Source organism: Mesoplodon mirus (assembly GCF_964341445.2).
Source record: "Mesoplodon mirus genome assembly, chromosome: 1".
In the NCBI taxonomy this organism is placed as follows: Eukaryota; Metazoa; Chordata; class Mammalia; order Artiodactyla; family Ziphiidae; genus Mesoplodon; species Mesoplodon mirus.
In genome coordinates, this window is record NC_138976.1 from 23,346,315 (window position 1) to 23,372,261 (window position 25,947).

The 25,947-nt window shown below is 43.5% G+C and overlaps 1 protein-coding gene across 5 annotated transcripts in view; it reads right to left on the reverse strand.

The window, feature by feature from the left end:
* The window catches only part of FBXO10 (F-box protein 10), a 77,280-nt gene that overhangs the window by 33,691 nt on the left and 17,642 nt on the right, over window positions 1–25,947 (reverse strand). For all 5 annotated transcript variants that reach the window (XM_082613747.1, XM_082613748.1, XM_082613746.1 and 2 more), the window contains 3 exons: window positions 8,615–9,205; window positions 4,709–5,530; window positions 25–174 (listed from right to left, as the gene is read on the reverse strand). In XM_082613747.1, the coding sequence (XP_082469873.1) occupies window positions 25–174; window positions 4,709–5,530; window positions 8,615–9,199 (1,557 nt within the window). In that variant the 5' untranslated portion in view covers window positions 9,200–9,205. The remainder of the gene's footprint in view (window positions 1–24; window positions 175–4,708; window positions 5,531–8,614; window positions 9,206–25,947) is intronic.

Consider the following 25,947-nt stretch of genomic DNA (forward strand, 5'->3'; position numbering starts at 1 on the left):
AGGGCAAGAAGATGGAGGAAGTACCAAAATGAGAGGGTTGGACTTTTTCCGGATGTCTACGCCGGCCTCCGCGTTGTCATAAATGTTGTTGCCGGCGATCAGGCCTCCGCCCTCCAAGCGAAGAAAGATGCCTGACGCTCTGCAGTGGTGAATGTGGTTCCTGAGCATGATGATCTAGGCAGAGGAGAGAGAGCCATTCATTTTCCCGTCACAAAGGTATTTTAAAAAACTGCTTGGGGAATACCTGAGTCTTCCTTCCCATCTGGTCCGTGCAGTTCTTCCTAATGCCAGACCAGCCACTCTCCTCCGTGTGCTCGTGAGGACTGAGCCATTTCCGTGTCCTTCCTGGCTTTGCCCTACAGGCACTGGACCAACCTCACGCCAGTTCTTTACTAAAACCTGGATGGAAGCTTGGCCCTGAGCTCCACATTCACAGCCTCTGAGCAGGATAAATAACTGGATGACGGCATGGAAAGGACGCTTGGAGAAGGTGGGATTTAGTGGTCTGCAAACTCTACATGCAGTGCAGTTACATGAAGATTTCTGGGGGTCCAAGGGCACAGCTACTTTGAATGGAATCCAGTGCCAGATCCACCACTTCCACATGCGCCTTTGCTGAACTTCACCTGCCTGAGGAAGCACCTGAAGGTAAAGTACCTCGTAGGCTGTCCTCTCCCACCTTCCCTTTTGCTTTCCACTTTTAAGACAAATACCCATTCTTGCCCGCTTTGCATCTCTCTTGCTGTATTATTATCCTGGGGTGGAAAAGCCAATGGAACTCCAAGCTAAGAGACGATTGCAAGTGCTGGTGTAAGATAAAGAAGCCTCTTTAAAACAAGGCACCGTAACTCAGTAAACAGCTTATTAAGGGGATGCACTGCCACTTACATTCTCTTTTTAGCAATTCTAAAAATCTAGGGTACATATTGTTTTAAACAACTATGTATTGACGATGAAATGTACTACGTTAAGGTAAATTGTGTACCAACAATAAACGCTGTATTAACAATGAAATGTACTACGTTAAGGTAAATTGTGTACCAACAATAAACGCTGTATTACATTAGAATAAAACTCTGGGAGGGGTAAAGTATAATGGAAGTACAACTTCAAGGAGAAGCTTTCTGCTTAGAATGGGGAAAGTTGGAAAGAGCATTGCTCCCACACTTACAGCAAGAAGATACAAAAACATAACCTTTCTTGAATCCATCAGCGAGCTGAGGCTGCAGGACAACCAACTAGCCTGGAATCTAAGGGAAACAGGCACCTTCAAGGACACGAGACGTGAGTACTTGTTTGTCTGAAAAGACACAGATGCCATACTGGCCAGTAAGAAGAGTTCAGCTAACCGTTTCCATGAATTGTTAAAGGCCAGCTGTGAACTAGTGAGAGCACAGAAGTCCCGGGAGCAGCTGCATCTATTCACTTCTCCATGGACCTCGTCAGGTGCTCATGGAGAAAGACTGAGGGCAGGACAAGAGACGGGAGACAGCCTCCCTCCTGGTGGGCGCTTGGGGGAAGTACAGCCACTGTGGGAAAAGCACTAAGCCCCTCCTGGATTTTTCTCCCCTAACTGTCCAGAAGAACAAGCCTTAAGCAGCTGGGGGAAGGGCAGCAAACCCTGTGGCTCTCAAGGGAGGGAACAGAAAAACAATAAACCCTTTACCCCTCAGGGAGGTGGGAGGAAAATATCTTGGGCCTCGATCATTAGAGCCCCCTAGTGCTGGGGGGTGAGACAGGACCACTGAAAAGGGCCTAGTGCCAAGGTCCTAAATCCACCGACAGCACCTTCCTAAGACTAAGGATAAATGCGGACATGAGAGGCTCCCTACCATCCACTGTGCCACCAGGCTGGCCAGCCAGAGCCATGGCAGTGGCCTGCTGCTGGGAGGGGCAAGAGCACGGAGGAGCAGATGCAAAGGGAAGAGCTAAAACAGAAAAGTCCACTGGCAAACTAGGCAAAGTAATGCAGGAGGAATCAGGAGCCTGTGGTTCACTGAAGGTAATCGTAACAACAAAATCCAAGCGTCACAGAAGAGGCATGTCCATTCCCACACGTAAACACCATTTACCTCTGTCTCCACCGTCTACACAAGATACCTCACTTCCAACTAAAAATTACCAGATACCCAAAGAAGCAAGAAAAAAAATCATGGTCAGTGATACTTTTCTTCATTCCCTCTGCCAGCCTCTACCCTCTCGGGAATGTTCTGGAGGGCAGAGGTAGGGCGGCTGCCCTCTGGCCACTGGATCAAGGCCTTGCTCCTGGCCACAGGGACCAGCTCAGTAAGCCGGCACTCCCGCCCACAGCTCCCCACTTGTATTAATGCCATTTGATATATGTGTTCCCGAAGCTGCATACTCATGAGACACCATGGGTTGTTTTAGTCAAAAGCCAGCCAAAATCAGCTTTTCAGGTTCCTTTTTGGAGACTCACTAGGAACAGTTGGCTGCACAATTCCTGCCACAAGTTCCCTGGGGGCAACAGTCCCAGAGGGCTACAATGAAAGCTATTTAACTTTTTGTCTCTCCTTGTCCATGACTCCAATCACCACCTGCTCCCAAGTCTGCACGTCAGGGCACATCTCTCTTCAAACCTCCAGCCCCACGTAACCAGATGGCACCTCTGCCTGATGTCACTGATGCTCCAAACTCAACGTGCCCAGAACCGCACTCAGAATCTCTCTCTCCACATTCTAACCTTCTCGGCTTCTCAGTTCCTGCCTTTGCCTCAGCCACTCGCACCAGAAATCTAGGCCACGTAACCCTGACCACTCCCCTCCCGAGGTTCTCCTCGTCACCTCTCCGGACTGCCCTGTTCCTCCTCTCCACGTATGGACCCTAATTATCCACTGCCCCGCACTGATTGTGTCTCCAGTCTTCTTCCCCTCCACTCCATTCCACACAAAGCTGACAGGAGCTTTCCAAATGCGGATCTGACCACAATTCTCTGCTTAAAATCTTTCAGTGTGTTCCCACTGCCCTCAAGACAACTCCTGTCTCTCTGACAAGACACCTGCCCCTGAGCTGACTGACTCTTGCTGACTAGCCCTCACCTCACGCTCTGGCTGTTGAGGTTACTTGCGACTCCCTGAGTGTCCTGTGTCCTATGGCTGGGCCTTCCCGCATGCCTCCTTTGCCTCACAGCTTCACCCTGCCAACTCCTAGTCTTCCTAGGCAGCTTGGCCAGGCACCATTCCTCCGGGAAAGTTTTTTTTTAAGTCTTAAAAAAAAACACCAAACACATTTATGGAGTACTTGCTATGCACCAGACACACAGCTAAACACCTTATATATATATGCATATATATGACCTCAATCAATCCTCACCACACCTTGGAGGAGGTAGTATCATTAGTCCAAAGAGCATATAGCTAATAAGGGGCAGAGCCAGAACTGGACTCAGAAGCCACACTCTTCATAACTATGAAAGGAGGAAAGCCCTCCTTGAGGGCTCACTCCAGATCCTTTCATCGTGGTCCCCCTGAGAGCAAAGCTGTCACCCACCCCTTTTATTTGACCTTTATCTTTTATTCTCTGTTCATAGCACAGTTTTATATTGTTTTCAGGGTAACACCACCTGAAATCCTCTTTGGAAATGGGTAAAATACAGTTAAGATGCAATTGCTATTAACCATTCTAGAAGCCTTCAGAGGCCTGCAAGACTCACATGTGACATCTGTACAATGCCCTTCAGTTTTCTAAGTGCTTTTGCCAATATTATGGCACTGGATCCTCACAAACCCCCAGTCGAAGAAGTGGGGCAGTGTTTCCATTTCACACGAGAGGAAGGTAACGTTCACAGTGAATTAGAGGAGAGGTGAGACTCAAACCTAGGAGCTATGCCATGTTTCCTTCTAAAAGGCCATGTCTTTCCTTTTAGAAGCCTTTCCCATCCTGAGCTGTTACTGTCCTGTGGTGCCTGAGGGGGTTGCAGGTACAAGGCGCTGATGGCATGCAAAGCAGGATGACCCATTCTTAGTATGAAGTCCATACATCTCAACAGGGCTTTCTAGGCCCTGGGCAAGGTGGATTCTGCTTACCTCCCCTGCTCATTTTCCAATGGTCCCCACACCACACTGCTGAACTTGGCCTCACATCCAGGTCCCAGCAAAGGATGTCTGCTGCCCGAACCCTCACTGTGCACCTCCTTTTCACCACACGCAGCCCATTTTCCTTGGTTCTCCTCTCCTCATCCTACTCAGCTTAGACATCTCCTCGTCTGGGAAGCCTTCTCAACTACCCACAGAGTTTGGATCACAGGCAGCGATCACGTCTCCCAAAATTATCCTGCATCCAAGCTAAAGAGCCCTTGCTCCTTCTACTAGGAGTTGGGTGACATATTTGAGAAGCAGCATAACATAGAGAAAGGAGGCAGAAGACCTGGGTTCTAGTCCCCATTCTGTTTGGCCCCTAACCTGCTGTGTGATCCTGAGTGAGTCACCTTCATCCCTAGGCCTATTTCCTCTTCCGTAAAATGGGAAGAATAGTTTCTGCCTCATCCAAATCAGATGATGGACATTAGGCAAGTGTGTGTTATAAGCTTAAAAGATGATTTTTTAAAAAAATGCATACTAGCACCATCCAAGCCCTCCTGCGTACAGCCACTGAAGCCCTCTCACCACTCAAAAATCATATTCTTTGTGACCCAGCGAGGTCTGTACAGTAAGCCTTATGACAGCACCTTGTTATTATGTATACATCGCACCTTGCTATTATGTATACATTGCACCGCATAAGTCAGGTTCCGGAAGATGTTTCCTTCCATCTTGGCTCGGCCATAAGAGCAAACGAAGACGCCTCCCTTCCCGTCCCGGAACAGGCACTTGCGAATGAGGCAGCCCTGCACAGAGCTGGCCAGCGCCATGGCCTCCCTGTCCTTCTGCAGCTCCTGGTGTAGTGAGTTCAGCACCAGGCAGCTGGGCAGCTGGATGGATGCTCCCGGCAGTGGTGGGCCCAATAAGGAGCCCCCCAGGACCGGCTGCGGTCCCTGCACTTGGTAGGACAGTCTGTACGTGAGCTGGTCCTCATCCTCATCCTCACCGCTGGGACTCAGGCCTCCATCGCTGCTGTCTGGGGTCCAGGCCACCCTTTCCCCATCGCTGCCCACCTCTGCCTCCTGTGAGCCAGCCTTGGGAGAGCCAGTTGCTGGGCTGGTAGGGCTCTGGCTACCCTCAATGACAATGCCACAGGTTCTTGGGCTCCAGGCCTGGTCCCTGCTTTCCAGGTCCAAGGACATTAAAGAGTCAGAGTCCTCTGTTGGGAGCACGCCGGGAGAGGACCTGATAAGCCCTAAGAGATGCGTGTAGGCCCAGTTGTTTTCTGCGGATGGGTGGCCCTCAACAGTCACAGAGTTGTTTTCACTGCCCACGAATTCACAGTTTTCTAGGACACACAGGGGCACATTGTGCAGAAAGACATGGGTGTTTTTGAAGGTGCAAAACTTCACTTGGCAGGTGCCCGGGCCATGGACAAGGATGTGTCCATTCTCAAAGTTGCAGTTGTCAAACTGGACGTGACCTGCAGTTGTCTGGGGAACGAAAGAGAGAAAGTGGGGTGTAACAGGGATCAGATCTGTTTTGCTAGTCAGAGCTCTAACTGTTCTGTAAGGGGATGGCACCTGGAAAGGCCATCTGTCCTGCTGGTCATGTTCCCCTCCCCACAGGGCAAGGGTCTTGCCAGCCCCAGGAGGGACCAGGAGCTGCTGTGCATCAGAAGGAAGATCATTTGGAGCTGCCTGCCCTTCCCTCCTTCCAATCCCAAAGGGCAGGGGACAACAGTGGAAACGGATAATGGCAGAAAAGTTCACTTTCTGGAGCAGGGCCTTTCCCCAAACCCTCAGATCTCAAGTAAATTCCACCAGTGCTCATGAAGCACTCAGTGAGAATAAAGAGTTTGGTGGGGGGGGGGGCGGGGGGTAACATGGAGAAGGGGGATGATGCTGAATGCTCAGAGGGATGCTGCGTGGAATGGAATCGCCTCGTTAATACTGGAGATGAACCAGGAGACGGTCGCTCAAGGGAGAAATGATGGGGGAGAGCTTTGGATTCTCACAAACACAGGAACTGGCTGGGATGTGAGCCCAACTTTACCAAGCCCTCTGATGGGTGAGGGTCCCACGTGGTGTCTCGGTTACATGAAGACTGTGTCCCACCAGGTCTCTCCTTCCAAAGCACTATCCCTTCATTCGAATCCTCCCTTGGCCCTGCGAGCCTGCCTCCACCTGAGCCTGCAGCCCTGAGGTTCACCACATAGGCCAGTCTGGAGGGTGGACTCAGGACAGAGCTGGGCAAAGCTGGAGGGCTGACAGAGACCAGGGTGGGCCAGGAGGGGCTGAGCTCTGCTGGGGCTGGGCCAGCAGTGGGAGGCCCAGACACAGGTGCTGGGAAAGTCAGTGTGGGAACTGGTGCTGGTGCAGAACTACAGCAGGAGACAGCAGGCCATGTCCCTAAAGAGGGGGACAAGGTGTACTGCCGTGACCGGGTGAGTGCCCTGAGCAGTGGCTAAGAGTGTGGGCTCTGGGGTCCAGCTGCAGGGCCCAGCTCCCAGCTCTGCCTCTTCCAGGTGTGTTATCTTGGATAAACACATCACTTCTCTAAGCCTCAGTTTCTCTGTCTGCAACACAGGGCTCACGAACTAACAAAGCACCGGGCACGGAGCCATGCACAAAGTGGGCACGGAGCCATGTACAAAGTTGGCACGTGAGAAAAGCCAGCTGTTATCATCTGGGGTCAAGGGACGTGGAGAGCAGAGAGTTCTCTGGGGTGGGGGTACTGCTCGGCCCTACAGAACAGCCCACCTGAGACTCTTAGCCCTCCAGGCCTGACGGAGAAGCCCAGCCACTCTGCATTCCTGAAGAAGAACTGCTTCTGGATTCCACGCCAAGCTCCATGCGATGTACTTGAACCATAAAATGAGGCAGTAGTGTCTCATGACCCCATTTAGTAATCCCTGGACAGTTTTACATTCTCTAGCAGTGACCTCCCTTGAGAGCTCGTCCCAGAACTTAACTCCCCTTAACCTCTCTACTTCTTCCCTATGGCTAACCTCACTTTTTCTTGCTGCAATTTAAGTCTATTTTCTCTTACTTGGTCCTCTCTGTAGAAAAACCCTGGCTCTCTAGAGACGCAGAGCCATTGCTAGGGTTCTCCTCAGAAGTCATAAAAAAAGCTGTGAAGTCACCCTGGCCTTGGCATTTTGCAGGCAAGGTCATCCTAGCTCCCTGTCCTGCTTTTAGTTAAAAGACAAGCGTGGACTGAGCACTAATATATGCCAAGCACTAAGCCAGATGGTGGGCTGGGCTACAAAGAAGTCTACGGCCAGGACCCACCCCCTGAGGATCTGCAGCTGCACTTGTGAGGGGGAAGTGGAGGCTGAAGAATAAATGACTATGAAATGTGGAAGGTATGGAAACGAACCGTTCTTCCAGATCTGCAGATGAGCACAGAAGAACTCCATCGGTTCTTCTGAAATGTTCTAAGTAGCAAACAGCCTTTTAAGCTTCCAGGGAATGCAGAACAATGTAATTTCAAAAGTGGTTAGACTCAAAGGCCTGGACGTGAGTTCTAACCTCACTAATTATCCACTTGAGAAAGTTACTCAGCATCTCTGAGCCTCAGTGTCCCTCATCTGCAAAATGGGGACACACCTACTCTGTCTACCACAACTGTTTGTTGTGGGGATCAAATGAGGCCACAGATGGAAAGTCACCTATCTTATGATTACAGGCTTTGGACCCTACCTCTGTCCCTTACAAAGTCTGAGACCCTTGTTGAGGCTCCATTTGCTCATCAATAAAGCCAGCTGACACTACCCATCTTAATCATGGCTGTAAAGCACGTGGCTGGCACACAGTAAGTGCATCACAAGTGACTGGTGGCATAATGATCATTACGAACATGAGAGACAATTTGGTTGTTACTGGTAGAATAGTGGCAATATAATTTTTGTTGACTAGGTACAAAATCCATGTATCACAATCAGTTTCTAGGCAATGCAGCTCCTGGCAGTCTACAACTTTTAGCTCTAGACTGTTCTGCCAGAAGCTACCAACGTCCCAATACATGCTTATCTTTGAAAACAACTGCTCTGTTCCCAGAAGGAATGTGTTCTCCTGATATTTCCTGACCCTCTCTCCAGTCAGCCTTGGCAAAAGCCTGACCTTCCTTGACCCTCCGGAGAGTGGGGCTAATGTGCTGAAGGTCACTGGCCTGCAGAGCCCCCCTCTTTGGCCACCTCTCTGGGAACGCTGCCTGTTCTCTGATTTCTGTCACCGTGTGGCATGTGGCATGCTCCCGGAACCTGGCTGCTCTCTACCTGTGGCCCCAGTTGGTCCAGGTTGGAAAGGAAGAAGTACAAAGCAATTCTGGCCTCCAGTGCAAGGCTCATTTTTTTAAGTACAGCTTTTTCAGGAATAAAGCAGAATGTTGATCTCTACTGATCCCTGTGCCTCTTTCCCAACTGGTGCAGAACTCAGAGGAGTGTGTTATAGGACTAATGACTGAACTCCCTCTCGTTTTTAATTCCAACAAAAAAAGGGTTACAAACCCACTGAGAAGAGGCCAAGGCCCAGGGTCAGGCCGGGAGAGGCTATCCATCTGAGGTAGACACCCACCTTAAACATGAAGGGTGAGAACCAGGCTGGCATGAAGACGAGGTTGCACAGGCGTGTGGTTGAGCACTGCTGGTCAATGCTGGCTAGCAGGGCCACTTCGCCCAACTTCCCGTGGCCTACGATCTCCACGGGCACCTTCAGGATAATTTCACCTTGCTCTTCGTGCAGACCTGGGAACAGCAGGATTCGGTCAAATAGGCTGGACATGGCCAGGGCACTGCCTAGGCTGTGAAACTCATGGCCTGGCCCGACACTCAGGGTACGACGTGTCCTCCTCCGGCGAAACAGAGTAAAGCAGACAGAGGTCTCCAAGATTGCGGCATTCTTGGTCCACATCTTGGAGGCAAGGTAATGCTGCTTGAAGGCCTCCCTCCAAGACTCAGGGTCCACATCAGGCTGGTTGGGCCAGTTGGGGTGGCGGCACTCGGTGTAGCCCAGATACAGCTGCCGCCAGCGAGTCCTATCAAGACTGAGGATCAGTTCATACCAGGTCCTGCACACTAGGCTGCAACGGCCCAAGTCGGGAAGGGGCAGGTAGGCTAAGATCATGCGCCACAGCTCCAGGGGGAGGCTGCCAGCCTCCATCGTCACCTGGGAGACAGACACAGAACAAAAGAGGTTTTTGTCTACGCTGCTTACAGTCCCCCTTCTTAAAATATCCCCTGCCTTCTGACCCCAGGGGTGAACAGGCACCTAGGCCCAGCCAATCACAGGACTCCACCCACTGAGTCAGAATCCTTCCCTGGGATTTTTCTACCTGCAATCAGCAGGGAAAACTTTCTTTTCTCTTAAAGACACTATAAAGATATGACCTTGGAACTGCTGGCAGCCACGTTTCCTACCTTATGGATAAAACCTTGTGTTACCAAAGCCAAGGAGAAATGAGGAGATGAAAGATGAAAATTGAAAAAGTGAAAGAAACATAGTGAGTATGTGTGTATGTGTCCTGGTGGTATGATTCCAGATTCCTGAAGATGCCCTGGAATCTTCAGTTTTCCTTCAAGTCTGTGAGGTACCTCAATGGCCTTCTAATAAATTCTTTCTGCTTAAGCTGGTTTGATTTCAATTTCTGTAACTTGTAGCTAAGAGTTTGGACTAATACAGAGGGAACCCACCTTTGGCTGTTACTGTCCTAGAGCTGTCTCTACTCATCACGGATCAAATCCTCATGGGAGGCAACCTCAGGAAAACTGCTGCTGAGGTTTCTGGTCCTGGCTCTGCCACTGGTTACTGATGTAACCCTAGTGTCCCAAGCATCTACTGGGCTAGCTGCCCAACCATCTGCTCCCATGATTTTTTTTTTGGAAAATATCTCTCCCCCGACCAACAGTTTACACCACTTGCTTATAGAGGTAGGGCTTTCCACAGCCATGTGTGTGGAATAACACTACCCAGAACCCTGGCTGCAAATGACTGGACTCTGGATGGCTCCACTGGGCCACTGAGATCTTTAGGGGAATGTGAGTTGCAATTCTAGAATCAGATGGACTTCTTTCCTGAATGGAGGGGAATGAATGGCTTGTTTCCTAAGCTATAAACTCAGAAATAGTTGTTGGTGATCATTTTCTCTGGGGGCAGGGGAGGGTGGAAGCAGAAGAAGCTGGTCTGCATTGAGCGGAGAATGAATGAGAGACACAGAAAAAAGCAGAGAAAAGGGCAGAGACAAGGGGCATCCCAGTGTTTCTCCAGCACTGCAGGTCACAGCTCCAGTCTACTCTCAAAGCTCAGCTCCATCCTTGCCTTTTGAATCCCTTCAGCTACCTCTGTACTATTCTAGCAAATTCTCCTTTTTGCCTAAGCTGGCTTCACTGCATTTCTGTTGTTTACACCTAGTTTAAGCTCTCTCATTTATCAGTGTCAGTTTCCCCACCTAAAAAACAAGGCGGCTGAATTAGATGACCTAGAGCAACTTCCAAGTCTGAACCCTGTAAGGTCTCTAGACAACTAGAAACTAAAACTGGAAACAGGGCCAACTCCATCACTGACTTTAATAATCAAGTTGTCCACCTCTCCAGGGCCTTAGTTTCCCCCTCAATTTTATAAAAATGATGATCAAACTTGTCAGCCATTAGCCCCAAGAAGGCTAAAAAATAAAAACACAGATGTGTGATTACATCTGAAAGAAATTCTGAGCCTCCTCCAGACAGGTATGGCTTTAACTCTACAGATTAGTATCAGAACCCAGGTATGCAGGTTCTTCCATCATGATCACCCAGTGGGACTTTACGAAGCTCTCAGTAGCACTGGAGAAGAGCTGGCTCTGGACTGGTAGCATGATGTAGAGAGGAAAGAAAGGCTGGGCTCCTGATACTGCAACTTCCCCAGGCAAACGCAATTTTACTCATGGTGGTTTCTGTGACACCTGTGTCTCCTGTTCCTCATCCCTTCTTTAGCCACACCTTCCCAGCCTTTTAAGGAGAAGAATGTTCTTCTATCCCTTCTCTAACCATTCTCTAGCTAAGCGATCACATTCATTCCCTTGATTTCAACTACCAGTGTAAATTCAGGACCTCAAAATCTGAATTTCCAGCCCCAGCTGTCTCTTTCAAGCTCCATACATGAACACCCAATTGCTGGCCAGACGTTTCTACCTGAATGTTCCACAGACACTAAAAACTCAGCATCGTATCCAAAATGGAACCTCACCTTCCAATTCAGGCCATGACAGAATTCCTAGAACTGGATTCTCCTGCCTGCCACAAATGAGGCAACAGAATACATGCTCTCAGGCACTGAATAGCAAGCCATATAGGACTGTGATCTTAGAGAGCAAGGAAACAGGAGGAAAGTGCATGACTGCTCCAGCTGTCATCTTGGGGCACCTTTTCGTTGTGGGGTAGGGAGATGGAGCCCAGGCAGAATGATAGTCTACTGAGCTGGCAGATTTGAGTTCTGGGCTGAAGTGGCTGAAATCTGCGAGGCAGGGTATCCAGAGGGAGTGAGCGACACAGAGTGGGGGTGGGTTTGGCGGGCAGTTTCTTGGCTGAAAGCTGGACCACTCGTGTACAGGGTGGGACTTCCACAGACCTAGTAGAAATTGCTTTCTCTGGGGTAAGTGGTGATACTAGAGATCAGGCAGAGCTGGGAGATCATGGAATTCTACCCAGAATATGGAGCATTCATACTGAGACTCAGAAAGGATGTGCCATGGGAATAAATTCAAATCGGAAGAATAAAGTCAAGCTTCATAGGATCAAAGGGTTCTGCCAGTAACTTATGCCTGCGAGAATGAAATCTAACAGTCCTAAAAAAAAAAAAAAAGACAACATAATCTAGACTCCCTCAACATGTCAGCTACAAGATACTGTGATGTTGGCATAAGAAAACTAGAGAGTCCTAAGACCCAGTTCCACCCACCAGTGGGCAGGCACCAGTCCCTCCCACCAGGAAGCCAGCACAAGCCCTTGGACCCTCATCCACCAGGGGCAGACACCAGAAGCAAGAGGAGCTACAATTCTGCAGCTTGAGGAATGGAGGCCACAAACAGAGAAAGTTAGACAAAACGAGATGGCAGAGGAATATGTCCCAGATGAAGGAACAAGATAAAACCCCAGAAGGACAACTAAGTGAAGTGGAGATAGGCAATGTGCCAGAAAAAGAATTCAGAGTAATGATAGTAGAGGTGATCCAAGATCTCGGAAAAAGAATGGAGGCACAGATTGAGAAGATACATGAAATGATTAACAAAGAGTTAGAAGATTTAAAGAACAGAGATGAACAATATAATAACTGAAATGAAAAATACAGTAGAGGGAATCAATAGCAGAATAAATGAGGCAGAAGAACAAATAAGTGAGCTGGAAGACAGACTGGTGGAAATCACTGCTGCAGAACAGAATAAAGAAAAAAGAATGAAAAGAAATGAGGACAGTCTGAGAGACCTCTGGGACAACATTAAATGCACCAACATTCACATTATAGGGATCCCAGAAGGAGAAGAGAGAGAGAAAGGGCCTGAGAAAATATTTGAAAACATAATAGTTGAAAACTTCTGTAACATGGGAAAGGAAACACTCAAGTCCAGGATGCACAGAGAATCCCATAGGGGATAAACCCAAGGAGGAACATGCCAAGATACATACTATTCCAACTGACAAAAATTAAAGACAAAGAGAAAATATTAAAAGCAACAAGAGAAAAAGCAACAAATAACATACAAGGGAATCCCCATAAGGTTATCAGCTGATTTTTCAGCAGAAACTCTGCAGGCCAGAGGGAGTGGCATGATATATTGAAAGTGATGAAAGGGGAAAACCTACAACCAAGAATACTCTACCCAGCAAGGCTCCCATTCAGATTCTAGGGAGAAATCAAAAGCTTTACAGACAAGCAAAAGCTAAGAGAATTCAGCACCACCAGACCAGCTTTACAACAAATGCTAAAGGAACTTCTCTAGATGGAAAAGAAAAGGCCACAACTAGAAACAAGAAAACTACGAATGGAAAAGCTCACCAGTAAAGGAAAACATACAGTTAAGGTAGGAAATCATCTACACACAAATATGATACTTAAACCAGTAATTGTGAGAGGAGGAGAATACAAATGCAGGATATTTGAAACACAATTGAAATTAAGAGATCAGCGACCTAAAACAATCATGCATTTATAGACTGTTATACCAAAACCATGGTAACCGCAAACCAAAAATCTACAATAGATACACACACAAAAGAAAGCAATCCAAACACAACACTAAAGATAGTCATCAAATCACAAGAGAACAAAAGAGGAAGGGAAGAAAAAAGACCCACAAAAACAAATCCCAAACAATTATCAAAATGGCAATAAGAGCATACATATTGATGATTACCTTAAATGTAAATGGATTAAATGCTCTAACCAAGAGACACAGACTGGCTGAATGGATACAAAAACAAGACCCATATATATGCTGTCTACAAGAGACCCACTTCAGATATTGGGACACAAACAGACAAAGTGAGGGGATGGAAAATGGTATTCCATGCAAATGGAAATTAAAAGAAAGCTGGAGTAGCAATACTCATGTCAGACAAAACAGACTTTAAAATAAAGGCTGTTACAACAGACAAAGAAGGAGGTTACATAATGATCAAGGGATCAATCCAAGAAGATATAACTGTAAATATATATGCACCCAACATAGGGGGACCTCAACATATAAGGCAAATGCTAACAGCCATAAAAGGAGAAACTGACAGTAACACAATAATAGTAGGGGACTTTAACACCCCACTTACATCAATGGACAGAGCATCCAGAAAGAAAATCAATAAGGAAAGACAGGCCTTAAATGACACATTAGATCACATGGACTTAATTGATATTTACAGAACATTCCATCCGAAAGCAGCAGGATACACATTCTACTTAAGTGCACACAGAACATTCTCCAGGATAGATCACATGCTGGGCCATAAAGCAAGCCTTAGTAAATTTAAGAAAACTGAAATCATATCAAACATCTTTTCCGATCACAATGCTATGAGATTAGAAATCAACTACAATAAAAAAACAGTAAAAAAAAAAAAAAAAAAGCAAACACGTGGAGGCTAAACAATATGTTACTAAACAACCAATGGATCACTGAAGAAATCAAGGAGGAAATAAAAAAATACCTAGAGACATATGAAAATGAAAACACAACAATGCAAAACCTATGGGACACAGCAAAAGCAGTTCAAATAGGGAAGGTTACAGCAACACAATCTTCCTCAGGAAACAAGAAAAATCTCAAACAACCTAACCTTACACCTAAAGTAACTAGAGAAAGAATAACAAACAAAACCCAAAGTTAGTAGAAGGAAAAAAACCATGAAGATCAGAGCAGAAATAAATGAAATAGAGGTGAGGAAAACAATAGAAAAGATCAAGCTGGTTCTTTGAAAAGATAAGCAATATTAATAAACCTTTAGCTAGACTCATCAAGAAAAAAAGGTAGAGAGCTCAAATCAATAACATTAGAATGACAACCAACACCACAGAAATACAAAGGATCATAAGAGACTACTACAAGCAACTATATGCCAATAAAATGGACAACCTGGAAGAAATGGACAAATTCTTAGAAAGGTACAATCTTCCAAGAATGAACCAGGAAGAAATAGAAAATATGAACAGACCAATCACAAGTACTGATATTGAAACTGTGATTTAAAAACTTCCAACAAACAGAAGTCCAGGACCAGATGTCTTCACAGGTGAAGTCTATCAAACATTTAGAGAAGAGTTAACAGCTATCCTTCTGGAACTATTCCAAAAAACTACAGAGGAAGGAACACTCCCAAACTCATTCTATGAGGCCACTATCACTCAGATACCAAAACCAGACAAAGACAGCACAAAAAAAGAAAATTACAGGCCAATATCACTGATGAACATAGATGCAAAAATCTTTAACAAAATACTAGCAAACCAAATTCAACAATACATTAAAAGGATCATACACCATGATCAAGTGGGATTTATCCCAGGGGTGCAAGGATTTTTCAATATCTGCAAATCAATCAGTGTGATACACCACATTAAAAAATTGAAGAATAAAAACCATATGATCATCTCAATAGATGCAGAAAAAGCTTTCGATAAAATTCAACACTGATTTAAAATCTCTCCAGAGAGTGGGTATAGAGGGAACGTACCTCAACATGACAAAGGCCATCTACAACAAACCCACAGCTAACATGGTACTCAACAGTGAAAAGCTGAAAGTATTTCCTCTAAGATCAGGAACAAGGTAAGGATGTACACTCTTGCCAATTTTATTCAAGATAGTTCTGGAAATCCTAGCCATGGCAATCAGAGAAGAAAAAGAAATAAAAGGAATCCAAATTGGAAAAGAAGAAGTAAAACGGTCACTGTTTGCAGATACTATACATAGAAAATCCTAAATATGTTACCAGAAAACTACTAGAGCTCATCAATAAATTCTGTAAAGTTGCAGGATACAAAACTAATGCACAGAAATCTCTTGCATTTCTATACACTGACAACAAAAGATCAGAAAGAGAAATTAAGGAAACAATCTTATTTACCATTGCATCAAAAAGAATAAAATACCTAGGAATAAACCTACCTAAGGAGGCAAAAGACCTGTACTCTGAATACTGTAAGATGCTGATGAAAGAATTCGAAGATGACACAAACAGATGGAAAGATATACCACGTTCTTGGATTGGAAGAATCAATATTGTCAAAATGACTCTACTACCCAAGGCAATCTACAGATTCAATGCAATCCCTATCAAATTACCAATGGCATTTTTCACAGAACTAAAAAATTTTTCACAGAACAAAAAATTTTTTAATTTGTATGGAAACACAAAAGACCCCCAATAGCCAAAGCAATCCTAAGAAAGAAAAATGGAGCTGGAGGAATCAGGTTCCCTGACTTCAGACTATACTACAAGGCTACAGTAATCAAGACAGTACAGTACTGGCACAAAAACAGAAATATAGATCAATGGAACAGTACAAAAAGCCCAGAAATAAACTCATGCACCTATGGTCAATTAATCTACGACAATGGAGAAAAGACAGTCTCTTCAATAAATGGTGCTGGGAAAACTGGACAGCTACATGTAAAAGAATGAAATTACAACATTCTCTAACACCATACAGAAAAACGAACTCAAAATGGATTAAAGACCTAAATGTAAGAGTAGATACTATGAAACTCTTAGAGGAAAACATAGGCAGAACACTCTTTGATGTAAATTGCAGCAATATCTTTTTGGATCCACCTTCTAGAGTAATGAATATAAAAACAAAAAATAAACAAATGGGACCTAATTAAACTTTAAAGCTTTGCACAGCAAAGGAAGCCATAAACAAAATGAAAAGACAACCCACAGAATGGGAGAAAATATTTGTAAATGATGCAACCAACAAGGGATTAATCTCCAAAATATACAAACAGCTCAGGAAGCTCAATATTAAAAAAAAGCAAATCAAAAAATAGGCAGAAGACCTCAATGGACATTTCTCCAAAGAGGATATACAGATGGCCAAAAAGCACATGAAAAGATATTCAACATTGTTAATTATTAGAGAAATACAAATCAAAACTACAATGAGGTAGCACCTCACACTGGTCAAATGGCCATCACTGACCATCACTGAAAAGTCTACAAACAATAAGTGCTAGAAAGTGTGTGGAGAAAAGCGAACCCTCTTACACTGTTGGTGGGAATGTAAACTGGTACAACCGCTATGAAGAAGAGTATGGGGGTTCCTTAAAAAACTAAAAATAGAACTACCATATAATCCAGCAAGCCCACTCCTGGGCATATATCTCGAGAAATCATAATTCAAAAAGATACATGCACCCCAATGTTCACTGCAGCACTATTTACAATAGCCAAGACACAGAAGCAACCTAAATGTCCATCGACAGAGGAAAAGATAATGAAGATGTGGTACATATATACAATGGAATATTACTTGGCCATAAAAAAGAATGAAATAATGCCATTTGCAGCAACATGGATGGACCTAGAGATTATCACACTAGGTGAAGTAAGTCAGACAGAGAAAGACAAATATCATATGATATCACTTATATATCACTTATATGTGGACTATATCATTTATATATCACTTATATGTGGAATCTAAAAAAAATGATACAAATAAACTTATTTACAAAACAGAAAGACTCACAGACTTCAGAAACAAACTTATGGTGACCAAAGGGGAAAGGTGGCGGGGGGGAGGGATAAATGTATATATATATTCTGTATATACACATTACTATATACAAAATAGATAATCAGCAAGGACCTGCTGAATAGCACTGGGAACTCGACTCAATATCCTGTAATAACCTATATGGGAAAAGAATCTGACAAAGAATGGACATATGCATATGTATAACTGAATCACTTTGCTGTACACCTGAAACTAATACAACACTGTAAATCAACTATACTCCAATACAAAATAAAAATGAAACTAAAAAAAAAAAAGAAAACTAGAGAGTCCAGAAATAGATGTGTACATATACTGGTCAACTGATTTCTGACAAAACATAAATGCAATTCAGTGGATGGAGAAAAAGTCTTTTCATCAAATGGTGCTGGAAAAATGATATCCGTATGGAAAAAAAAAAGAACTTTTGCCTCATACCTCACACCACACATGAAAAAGTAACTCAAGATTGATTATAGACATACACATAAAAACTAAATCTATAATGCTCCTAGAAGAAAATATAGGAAAATACATTTGCAACCTTGGGGCAGGCAAAGATTTCTGAGAACACAAAAGGCATTAATCATTTAAAAAAACCTAGTAAATTGGTCTATCAAAATTAAAATTTTCTGTTTATCAAAAGACATCATTAGGAAAAGAGAATGATAGAACAGGGAAAAATATTTGCAATACAACATATACAGGACAAAGGGCTTGAATCCAGGATATATTAAGAAATCCTACAACTCAGTAATAACAAAACCCAATAAAAAATAGGCAAAGATTTGAACAGAAACTTCAAAAAGAAAAATGAACAGCCAATAAACTCATGAAGAGATGCTCAACATCATTAGTATTCATTATTACTCAATTTGTATTAAAACCATGATGAGATAAATGTGTTTCACACACACTAAAATGGCTAAAATTAAGAACACTGAAAGCATCAAAGATGTGAAGTAACCAGAATTCTCATACATTGTTGGTAGGAGTATTAAATACTAGAAGCACTTTAGGAAATTGGCAGTTTCTTCTGCAGTTAAAACATATACCTATCCCAGGACTTCCCTGGTGGTCCAGTGGTTAAGAATCCTTCTTGCAATGCAGGGGACACAGGTTCGACCCCTGGTCGGGGAACTAAGATCCCACATGCCGTGGGGCAACTAAGCCTGCGCACCACAACTACAGGGCCCATGCACTCTGGAGCCTGCAAGCCACAACTAGAGAGAAGCCCACGCACCGCAACAAAGAGCCCGGGCACCACAACAAAAGATCCTGTGTGCCGCAACTAAGACCCAATACAGCCAAAAAATAAATAAATAAATATTAAAAAAACAAACAAACCAAAAAACCACGTACCTATCCTGTGACCTAGAAATTCCACTCCTAGATATTTACCCAAGATAAGTGAAAATGTGTATCTACGAAAGGACTGATATAAGAATGTTTACAGCAGCTTTATTCCTAATAGTAAAACAAACAGAAAACTAGAAACAACCCAAATGTCCATCAACAGAAGAGTGGATAAACAAATAATGGTGTATTCATACAATGGAGTACTATTCAGTAATAAAAAGGGGTGAACTGCTGATAACACACAACACGGATGAATTGCAAAAAGAATGTGCTAGGCAAAAGAAATTAGTCACAAAAGACTACATATTGTATGATTCCATTTAGGTGAAGTTCAAAAACAGATAAAATCATCTATGGTGATAAAAATCAGAACAGTGCTTGCCAATGGGGTAGGGATTGACTTGCGGGGGTCAAGAGGAAACTTTGGGAGTAAAGGAAAAGCTTTATAGTTTCACTGGTATGTGAGTTATATAGGTGCATACATGTAAAAAACCTCACTGGACTGTATGCTTCCGTTCTGTGCATTTTATTGTGTGTAAACTTTGTCTTGAATTTAGGGAAACCTCCTTAATTTCTCTTCTGTCTCCTTCCCTCCCTCTCTCTCCCAGATAGCCTCTCAAGCCCTATGTTTCTGCCTCCTTAAGTACTCTCAAATTAGTCTTTGCTCTCTACCCTCTCTCTCACTGTGTTATTTCTGGCTTCACCATCTTTAGACTGGATTACTACAGTAGAGTCTTAACCGGTCTCCCTGGAACCACTCCTGCCTCCATCCAATCCATCTGACATTCAGCTGCCAGAGGAATCTTTCTAAAATATGAATCTGGTCTGGTCGCTTAGTGTGAAATTCCTCAGTGGCCCCCCATGGCTTCTAGGATAAAGTCTAGTACAGAAGACAGGTCATGAGCTTGTTTATTTCTCTGGCCTCATCCTTGACATTCTTCCCACCCTACCCTCACTCTCCCAGTAATATCTCTACAGAGGGCCTTTCCTCATCCTCTCCTTGGATATGAAGTGCCTCTCTGGCTTCCAATGGCAACCTGAGAACAGCTCTATCACACAGCCTCTTTAAAAATGTAAAACAAGACAGAGGACACAAAGCAAATGTGTAGGTTAGCGAATTGATTTATAAGGCAAACATCCTGTTAACCACCTCCTGGGTCAAAAAACAATTTTGCCAGCCAGAAGCCTCCAGAAGCCTCTCCATGTGCCCCATCCCAATCCTGCCCCCCCAGAGTAAACATTTTCCTCCTGACTCTGTAGTAATCCCTTCCTTAGGTTTCTTTGTGGTTTTATCACCTAAGCATGCATCCTTAGATAGTACAGTTTTAGTTTTGTCCTTAGGTTTTTAGCTTGATAAGTGTTTGATTCTCATTCCATCTACAGGTTCCCCTTCCATCCTTTTCTCTTCTTTACTACATATCTGTTGAAGAACTTGAACCATTTGACCGAAGTTTCTCAGTCTGGACTTTGCCAACCGCGTATGTTCTCATGGGAGAGTTCACTTTTTTGCCCTGTCAGCTGACCTCCTGCGTATTGGCAGCTGGATCAGGGGCTAGACTAGACTCAGGTTCCATCCCTTTAGCAAGTCTACAAGTGGTGTGTATCTTTTTATCAGGAGATGTCCACAAGTCTGGCTGTCACTTTTTTGATGTCAGTGCCCACTAACGCCCAGTGCCTAGACCCATTCATTTCCCTGGAGGTAAAAAGACGGTGAAACTCCAACTGGATCATCTGGTATAACTTTCAGCAAATAGGAGAGTCTTCTCTTCATCCATCATTTGGTTACCCAGAGGTACAGTCCACTTAGGAAAGGCCGGCTTGACTCTTTCATTTCCCAGGTTTCAAGATGATGAATTTGTCCTGTTACACTTTGAAGGTAACCGATTTGGGTTTGTGTGTGCATGTGTGTGTGCGTTTAAACTATTATTATAAACACATGGATTTAAACATATTTTATGGCTTTCAAGTCTTTGAATTTGATATTCTTCCTGAAGCTCAAATTGAGCCAGCTTTGGCCTCGATTTAGTTCCTCAGTGCTTCTGGCACAACCTCAGTAATCTTTGATCGTTTCCTTGCTATGTGGTACTTCAAGATGTTCCTGGCTCACTTTTTACATTTCTTGCCCAGACATGGTATCAGACAATTCTCTAAGAAAGAATTTGTGTTTATTTTAAATTGAAATTTTTGCTGAGATAATTGTAGGTCTGCATGAAATTGTAAGAAATAATAGAGATCTCTTGTATGCTTTGCCCAGTTCCCCGCAGTGGTAACATTTTGCAAAACTACATCATAATACCACAACCAGCACGGTGACATTCAGAGTTCCTGTTTTACTTGTACTCGCTGTTGTGTGTCTGTATTACATTCTGTACAATTTTTATCACCTGTGCAGGTTCCTGTATCCACTATCCCTAGTCAAGACACTAACAGTTCCAACACCACAAGGACCCCTCATACCACCCTTTTATAATCACACCTACCACCCTCCTGACTCCTCTTCCCATCCATAATCCCTGACAACCATTTACCTGTCCTCCATTCTAAAATTGTGTCACTTAAAAATGTCATGTAAATGGAATCTTACAGTGTGCAAGGATGGGACTGGCTTTCTTCTCTCAGCACTATTCCTTGGAGATGCATTCAAGTCTGTGTATCACTAGTTTGCTCCTTTAGAATGCTGAGGAGCATTCCACAGTGTTGATGCACCAGTGTACATTTGCAGAATACTGACAAATGCATTCACACATCTAATCCAAACCCCACCAATATAGAATATTACTGTCACCCCAGAAAGTTCACTCATGACTTTTCTTAGTCAATCCCTAACCCCAATCTCAAGAGGCAACCACTGTTGTGATTTTTCTACCACAGATTAGTTTTGTCTGTTCTAGAATTTCATATAAATGGAATCATGAAGTAAGTATTCTTTTGTGTAAGGCTTCTTTCACTCAGAAGAACATTTTGGAGACTCATCCATTTTGCTGCATGTATCAGTAGCTCATCCCTTTTTATTGTTGAGTAGTAGTTCATTATATATTAATATCTCACAGTTTTTTAAAAACTCGATCCTCCTATTGGTAGAAAGCAAAACTGTTTCCAGTTTGGTGCTATTATGAATAATGCTGCTGTGAATATTCTTATACAAGTGCTATGTGGACATATGTTTTAATTTTTTTTGAGTAAATGCTTAGAAGGGAAATTGCTGGGTTCTTTTTCCAAAGAACATTTTACACTCTCACCATGAATGTATAAGAAACACCACTGCTCCACAACTTCACTAACATTTACTGTTGTTAGTCTTGTATCATCCTGGTGGATATGTAATGGTACCTCATTAAAAAAATTTTTTTATTGAACTATAGTTGATTTACAATATAGTGTTACAGATTCAGACTCTTTTCCATTATAGATTACAAGATACAGTACTGAATATAGTTCCCTGTGCTATACAGTAGGTTCTTGTTGTTTATCTATATTATATATAATGGCATGTATCTGTTAATCCCATGCTCCTAAATTTATCCCTCCCCTTCCCCTTTCCCCTTTGGTAACTGTAAGTTTGTTTTCTATGTCTGTGAGTCTGATTCTGTTTTATAAATAAGTTGATTTGTATTATTTTTAGATTTCACATATAAGTGATATGTAATATTTGTCTTTCTCTGACTTATTTCACTCAGTATGATAATCTCTAGGTCCCTCCATGTTGTTGCAAATGGCAATATTTCATTCTCTTTTCTGGCTGAGAAATATTCCATTGTATATATATACCACAACTTCTTTATCCATTCACCTGCTGATGGACACTTAGGTTGCTTCCATGTCTTGGCTATTGTGAATAATGCTGCAATGAACATAGGGGTGCATGGATCTGTTTTCGAAATCGGTATCTCATTTTGGTTTTAATTTGCATTTCCCTCATGACTAATGATGTTGAACACTTTCATGTGCTTATTGGCCTTTCATATATCTCTTTTGAAGTGTTCAAATCTTTTGTCTATTTTTTTAAAAAATGGGGTTGTCTTTTTTATTATTGAAGTATAGGACTTCTTTATATATCCTTTGCCAGATAAATGTTCTGTGAATATTTTCTTCTACTCTGTAGCTTGTCTTTTCACTTTCTTAATAGTATCTTTTGATGAGAAGTTTTTAATTTTGATGAAGCTGAACATACTTTTTTTTAAAAAAAATGATTATTGGGCTTCCCTGGTGGCGCAGTGGTTGAGAGTCCGCCTGCCGATGCAGGGGACACGAGTTCGTGCCCTGGTCCGGGAAGATCCCACATGCCGCGGAGCAGCTGGGCCCGTGAGCCATGGCTGCTGAGCCTGCGCGTCCGGAGTCTGTGCTCCGCAACGGGAGAGGCCACAACAGTGAGAGGCCCACGTACAGCAAAAAAAAAAAAAAAAAAAAAATGATTATTGGTTTCTTTTACCTGAGAAGCCTTTGTTAAATCCCCACACAATGAAGATATTCTCCTATATTTTCTTCTAAAAGCTTTGTGGTTTTAACTTTTGCATTTTGACCTATGATACAATCATGAATTAATTTTTGTTATGGTATGAGGTGGAGGTTGAAGTTAATTTTTTTATGTGAATATCCAGTTATTCCAGCACCATTTGTTAAAAAGAATCTCCTTTCCCTATTGGCTTGCTTTGGTGCCTTGTCAAAAATCAAATGACAGGAGAGTGGATCTATTTCTGGGTGATTTATTCTGTTTCGTTGAACTACTTGTCAATCCTTATGCCAGCACCACACTACAATTTTACACTTTTCCTTTGATAAATTGGGCTTTTAGTGTCAAGTCCAAGAACCCTTTACCTAGCTCTAGCTCTAGATCCTACATACTTTCTCCTTTTTTTTTTTTTTTTTTTTTGCGGTACGCGGGCCTCTCACTGCTGTGGCCTCTCCCGCTGTGGAGCACCGGCTCCGAACACGCAGGCTCAGCAGCCATGGCTCACGGGCCCAGCCACTCCGTGGCATGTGGGATCCTCCCGGACCGAAGCACGAACCCACATCCCCTGCATCGGCAGGCGGACTCTCAACCACTGTGCCACCAGGGAAGCCCTGTTTTGGGTTTTTTTTTTTTTCCTAAAAGTTTTATAGTTTTACCCTTCACGTTTAAGTCTATGATCCATTTTGAGCTAATTTTTGATTTAGGTATAAGATTTAGTTTGAAGTTCATTTTTTTTGGACCTGTGGTCGTCCAACTGTTCCAGCACCATTTGTTGAAAGGGCTATCCTTTCTCCACTGAATTGCTTTTCTACTTTTGTCAAAAATCAGTTGAGCTTATTGTTCTGGTTTTTTAGTGGAAGCAATATTTCAAGACCACAATCTGGGTATTAGAGATGCTTATTTCTACTAGGTTTGGTCATAGTTTCTAAGCCTTTTCAGCAGACTTCTGTCTCCTCCACCAGAATGTGGGTTTCTTTGGCAAGGACTGGATACCTTGCTCTCTGAAGACCCAATACCTGGTGTTGACCCCCTTCTCTACTCCAATTATTCAGAGCAACAGAAAAGAAAATCACTCTAAGCAACAGAGTTCCTAGATTACTCCAACACCGGGTCCACATGTCTCAGGTACTATGAGAGTGGGATTCTGCCTTTTCTGAGGCTCTAAGTTCTTTCAGGAAATGCTGCCAATAAGTAAACCAAAGGAGACAAGTACATGATTTATTATTACCTACAGGTGACTTGACCAGAGTCACTGGGAGAAAAAACAGGTCAGCAGTACCTCTGGTAAGATTAAGTTAACCCTTTCATATTCAACTCTCACATAACTCATTCTTTCCCTCACAACTTCTTATCTCTGCACTCCACATTCCTCCCAAACATCTCCCAGACCTTCCGCAGCTCTGCCTCTAATTGTCCCTTTCCTAGTTTGACTGCTGCTCTTCTCATTACAGTGTCATTTGCAGGAGGGAGGAGCTCTGATGCCAGGACTCTGAGTGGGCTGAATGCAGTTCAGTTTCAGGTGGGTCTCTCCTCCAACTAGGTTCTAGGCTCACTTATGAGGTAATTTAATTTAAAATGTTATTTTGCCTGTCCATCAGGTCTTGGTGACCTGTGCATGATTGTCTGAGTTCAGTGACTTCATACGTCACATTTTTTCCAACCCTGACCCTTCACACAGTCCCTTCCTGAAACCTCAGATTTAGCCTCCTTCTCCACATAACAGATGCCTCCTCTGATTATCCTGTGTCTCACACAGTTCACATTTATCTTTGTAAATTTATATCCCTATTAAGAGGAGCTCATTTACAATAGTATTCTCTGTCCTTGCTTCACTTCTTTTTTTCCTTGTTATATTGCTACTCCAATTTAAAACCACCAGGAGAACACTGTTATCACCATTTTAACACGTTCCTATATAAAAGAATACAAACTGTCAACCACCCAAAACATTTCTTCCCAGAGGGTGATCCCATCCCAGGAAGGACCACTTGCTGCAAGCGGAAGGAGTATCTTTCAGTCATTATTAAGAACTCTGACCTACTTCTCAGACTCCTTGCTCTCCTCAGCCCCACCTCTCAATTTCCAATTTATTAGCATCTTTGATTATAACTGTATGCTCTTCTTCCAGGGGCACCATCTAATGTGTACTTTCCAACGTGCCTTATCCACAATGTTCTTTCCTTCTACAAGGGACAACTCTGACAGGTGTTCAAGAGTGAATCAGAGAATCCTAAAGAAACAGCCTTCCAGGTGACAGGTTTCCCTATGGCGTCATGCAAGTCTGCCCAGGAGGGCCCTCTCTGGGACCCAATGCTAACGGTCACTACTCCAATTCTCAGGAGGATGTAGAGACCCAAATCACAGTTACTCAAACTACGACCACCAAGCCCGATTACTGCATCCAACCTCACTGCTAACTTGAACCTATTTCACTATCTATTAGCGTTCAACCCAGTCAACCTGCTCAATGCTCCATGTGACATCCCACAGTACCCAGCACTGCCAACTCCTGTCCTAGATGAGTCACCACAGCAGCCCATCAATAAGGAATACACTGGGCCACCAAAACTGAGCTATAGAGAATACAGCAAGAACCAAACACACCATCTAATACCTAGCACAAAGCATGACTTTAAGTAAATGAATAAACAGAAGTGAACTGCCATCATGCCTCTACCCCAATTTTTTGGTGAATAATTAGTTCTTGCAAACTTATATAAATTTACTATATAAACACAGCTTCAAGGGCCCTCCCTCCCCTCACAAAATTCCTGCATCTACACAGAAATTCTTACATAGAAATTCTTAAAGTTTCACTGTGAATTAAAAAAATTAGAGAATTAAAAATCCCTTTCAT